Source organism: Phaethon aethereus (genome assembly GCF_964289735.1).
Source record: "Phaethon aethereus genome assembly, contig: HAP1_SCAFFOLD_727, whole genome shotgun sequence".
NCBI classification, from domain to species: domain Eukaryota; kingdom Metazoa; phylum Chordata; class Aves; order Phaethontiformes; family Phaethontidae; genus Phaethon; species Phaethon aethereus.
In genome coordinates, this window is record NW_028114313.1 from 8,396 (window position 1) to 12,507 (window position 4,112).

The following is a 4,112-nucleotide window of genomic DNA, read 5'->3' on the forward strand; positions in this document are numbered from 1 at the left end:
GCCCCACAGCGGGCAGCACCCCCAGCCCCACGCCGGCTCACCTGTGTCCGTGGGGGCGCGGGGGGGGGAAGCGTGGGGCGCAGGGTTGTGGGGCGGCCCCGGGGTGTCACCGCTGCGGCCTGACCTTTGCGGGCAGCTGCCTGCGGCTCCCTAAATATAACCCGGCGCAGGCAGCTGCCTGCAGCGCCCTGCCTGCCCCTCAGCCGACCTACCGCCGTGGGGCGCAGCGCCGTGGGGCGCAGCGCCGTGGGGCGGAGCGCCCCGGTTTGGAGTTTGAGCCGGGGTGGGGGCAGGCAGCGCCACGCCCTGCCCGCGCCCTGCCCGCGCCCTGCCCGCGCCCACAGACGGCGGCCACGGGCCCGAGGACGGGACTATTTTTACCGGCGCGGCGACACGGGGACGACGCGCGCAGACGCGGGCGGCGCGAAAAACCAGCCGAGGCTTTGGTAGCGGCAACGGGGGGAGAGAGACGGGAAAAAAAACCAGCCCCGTTTTGGGGAGAAAACAGTCAAAAAGGGCCGCGAGGCGGCCGGCGGCGCGGCGCGGGGGCCCGGCGCGGCACCCGCGGGTGCCGCAGCCCCTCACATCACCTTACAGCAGCGCTGCTTCTCGGCCGGCGTCTCCTCGGCCGGAGCCGTCAGCTTGAGGAGGGGAGGGTCGGCGCCGGCGGCGAGCGGCGGCGGGTTCTCCGCCGGCGCGGGCTCCTCGGGACGCGGGCGTTGGAGTTTGGCGGCCGCTCGGTGCCGTTTGAGGTCGGCCAGGGTGTGGTGGGATTTGTCCCGCGCCGAATCCGTCGCCGGATCAACCGCGGTGCCGCCGCGGTCCGGCTTTTCGGGATAAAGGGCCGCGCCGTTGCGCTGAGGCGGCGGTTCGGGAGGCTCCGCCGGCGTCGAACCCACCGGGTCCTGCCGGGAAAGCGCGGTATCGCGTCACCTGCCCCGGTGACGCCGCCGGGGCCCCTCACCCAAATCCCCGGTGACTCACGGCCGCGCGGCGGCGGAGCTCGGCGTCCGTCTGCCGGTCCTCGTCCTCGCTGTCGCGGCGCTCGGCGCGTTGCCAGACGATGGCTTCGCGCTCGTGCTCCTTACGGTAAAGGTCGGTGCGCTCCGACACGCTCACGCGCCGCACCACCTTCCTGGGGAGGAGACGGCTCTGGTGAGGCGCGGCTCGGCCAGGGGCCTCCGGCTACGCCAGCACGGCGCCGGCGAGGGCTCCTCCGGCCTCACCCGCGGCTGCCGGCGCTGGAGGCGCGACGCTGGAGCAGGGATTTGCGTTTCTCGTGGGATTTCATCACGGCGTCGCGTTTGTGCTTCAGCTCCAGCAGCTTGGCCCGGACCTCCTCGTCCCCGCAGACGTCTGCGGCGAGGACATCGGCGTCGGCCGGCGCCCCAAAAAACCCCCGGCGGCATCCCCCGGCAACGAAGGGCACCCACCAAAGCCCACCTGAAACTCACCCAAGGGGGTCTCCTCCAGCGCCGATTTCCCGTTGAGGTCGGCGCCGTGAGCCACCAGCAGCTCCACCAGCCGCACCTGCGCGGGCAGAGGGCCGGGCAGGAGGTGAGGGCCGGCAAAATCCGGCAGCGGTCGCCCGTCCTGCCCGCGCCTACCTGCCCCCAGCAAGCGGCGGCGTGGAGCGGCTCCCAGCCGTCCTCGTCCCTGGCGTCGACGCCGGCGCGGTGCTCCAGCAGCAGCTCGGCCGCCTCCACGTAACCGTTGGCCGCCGCGATGTGCAGCTGCCCGAGGGTGGGGGACGGTTCAGCCAGCGCTGGCACCGGCCCCACCGCCGCCCCCGCCCCCGCCCGTCCCTACCAACGTGGCGCCGTGGCCCCGCGGCGCGTCCAGGTCGGCTCCTGCCCGGAGCAGCTGCCGGATCTCCCGCACCATGCCGCGCTCGGGGGCGGCACGAGCCTCCTCGATCTTCTCCTGGGTGATACCTGCTGGGCGGGAGAAGGGTGAGGGCCCTGCCCGCTCCCCTGCCAGATTCCTGCCTTCACCCGGAAGCCGGCCGCGGTTTCGCCGGCATGGCAAAGCTCACCCTGCTCCGCCATGGCGGTCTCGATGCAGTCGAGGGTCACCTCGTCCTCGCAGAGGTCGTAGGGCATGTTGCCGTCCGAGTTGACGGCGAGGAGGTCGGCGCCGCTGTTTTGGGGACGGGCGCGGCGATCAGGGCTGCCCCACGGCTACCGCGGCGCCCAGCCCCCGGCCCGGTGACACCCCCCGCCCAGTTGTGCCACGGTACCGTCGGATGAGGAGCTGGACCAGGCGGAGGTGGCCGCAGGTGGCGGCGGCGTGGAGCGGCGTCCAGAGCTCGCTGTCGCGGGCGTTGACGTCGGCGCCGGCTTCCAGCAGCACCGTCACCACGTCACCGTAGTCGTCGATGCAGCACTGGGAAGGGCGAAAGCGCCGGCGGCGGTTACGAGCGTGCCGGTATCAGGGATCCCCCACCCCAAAGCACCCTAAAGTCTCCTGGGGATGGAGACGGGACGGATTCAGCCACCGCGGCGAGGCGCCCGGCACGTCCCACCGCGCTTGGCTCCGGCCACGCCGGGGCCCGGCCTCACCAGACGGAGCCAGTTAACGGAATGAAAAGGACGGAGGAAGAAAAGCCGGGAGAAGCCGGAGCCGCCGTAAGGTGCCGGCGCGGCGTACCTGGTGCAGCGCGGTGAGACCGTCCTCATTGCAGAGGTCAGGGCTGACGCCGCTCTGCAGGAACCGCCGGACTGCGGAAAAAGAGGTTTTTCACCGAGGGTCCCGCCGGCTGCACGGGCAGCTGCCGGCGCCTCGGAGCATCCCGCCGGCATTAAGCCTGGCGCCGGCACTTTGGCCGGTACTTCACGCTCGCCGCCTTCGAAGTCCCGCCGCACCGACGCCAAACACGCGGGTACCTCCAGGCGGCCGGGAAAGCCGCGGCCGGCAGCAAAGCGGGGTCGGGGATGCCGTGTGCCGTAGCTGGATTTACGGACGCCGGCTATGAGCTGCTGGCTCATTTTCCGGGATATTTAGAGGTGAAATTGGGAATCACGGCCCGTTTTTAAGCCCAAACCCGTTTGATTTGGGGGTTTTCGGGGTTCAAGGTTTCCCCGAACCCGCCCTGAAAGCAGCAGCTCTGCCATCCCCACCGCCGGCACCCACCTTCCTCGGCGTCGTGCCGGGCAGCCGCCTCCAGCAGCCGGACGCTGGCGGGAAACGTCACCCTCTTCCCTTGGCTGTCGCTCTTCCTCCTCTTCCGCTTCCTCTCGGCTCCGACCTTCATCCCCTGCGTCTCCTTCTCCGTCTGCGCCCATTTTTTCAGCTGCTGGGCCCGGCGCTTCTGCGCGTGTTTCAGCCGCTCCGGCGTGCTCAGCCGAGCCACCGCCGGCATCTCCGCCAGCAGCTCCGGGTGCTCGGCCATGGCGAGGAGCTTTGCTGGAGAAGGGAGCGTATCCCACCGGGAACGGGGTACGGAGCCGCCGGCTCCCCCGCCGGCATCACCCGTGGGCCCTCACAGCAGGAAGGGTCTTCGGCTTATCCCTGTATCCCGGTGCTTTCCCGGCGCTTCACCGCGGGCTCCGGAGACAGGGATCGGCGTTTTGGAACCATCTCCCTTTTCTAGCACCCAAAATCGCAGGCAGGGGGAGGTCGGAGGGTCCCGTTAAGCCTCGGGGGCGGCGATCCCCCCCGGCACCCCGCGTTCGCTGGTGGTTTGGGACAGAGCCGGCCGGCGAGGCCGGATCCGAAGGCACAGAGGCACAAGGCAGGTGCCGCGGCCAGAGAAATCCCGTCAGTCTGATCCCAAACGCTCGTTTGCCACCTAATTACCCCGACGAGCTTTTGCCTTCCCGCCCTCCGGAAGCGTTTGCCGGTCATTCAGCAGCCGCCACCGCTCCGGTCTCACCGAGGAGCAGACAGCCTGGCTCGGAAAGCTGCCGACGGGCAGAGGTACAGGCAGCGCTGCCGGAAGCTCCGGCACCGGCCGCTGGCTCTCGGTTGTCTCCCGCCGCAATATCACCGTGCCGGGGCGGCAGCTTCTCCCGGCGATGGTGAGATGAGCTTCACGCGGCGGCCGGAATCCTACGGGGAAAAAGGGAAAGAAATTGTTAAAAGACGGGCAGAGGCTCGGCACAGCCCGGCTT

The 4,112-nt window shown here is 70.5% G+C and overlaps 1 protein-coding gene across 1 annotated transcript; it reads right to left on the bottom strand.

The window, feature by feature from the left end:
• Positions 1-581: 581 nt before the first annotated feature.
• Positions 582-3,716, bottom strand: PPP1R16A (protein phosphatase 1 regulatory subunit 16A; the record flags this gene model as incomplete). Its single annotated transcript, XM_082015676.1, has 10 exons — positions 3,133-3,716; positions 2,650-2,720; positions 2,240-2,385; positions 2,036-2,139; positions 1,810-1,934; positions 1,608-1,733; positions 1,455-1,530; positions 1,227-1,356; positions 985-1,135; positions 582-905 (listed from the first exon to the last, which is right to left on the bottom strand). Exons 1-10 carry the CDS (start codon positions 3,389-3,391, stop codon positions 582-584), a joined length of 1,512 nt encoding a protein of 503 aa, XP_081871802.1. The 5' UTR covers positions 3,392-3,716.
• Between the last annotated feature and the right edge of the window lie 396 nt (positions 3,717-4,112).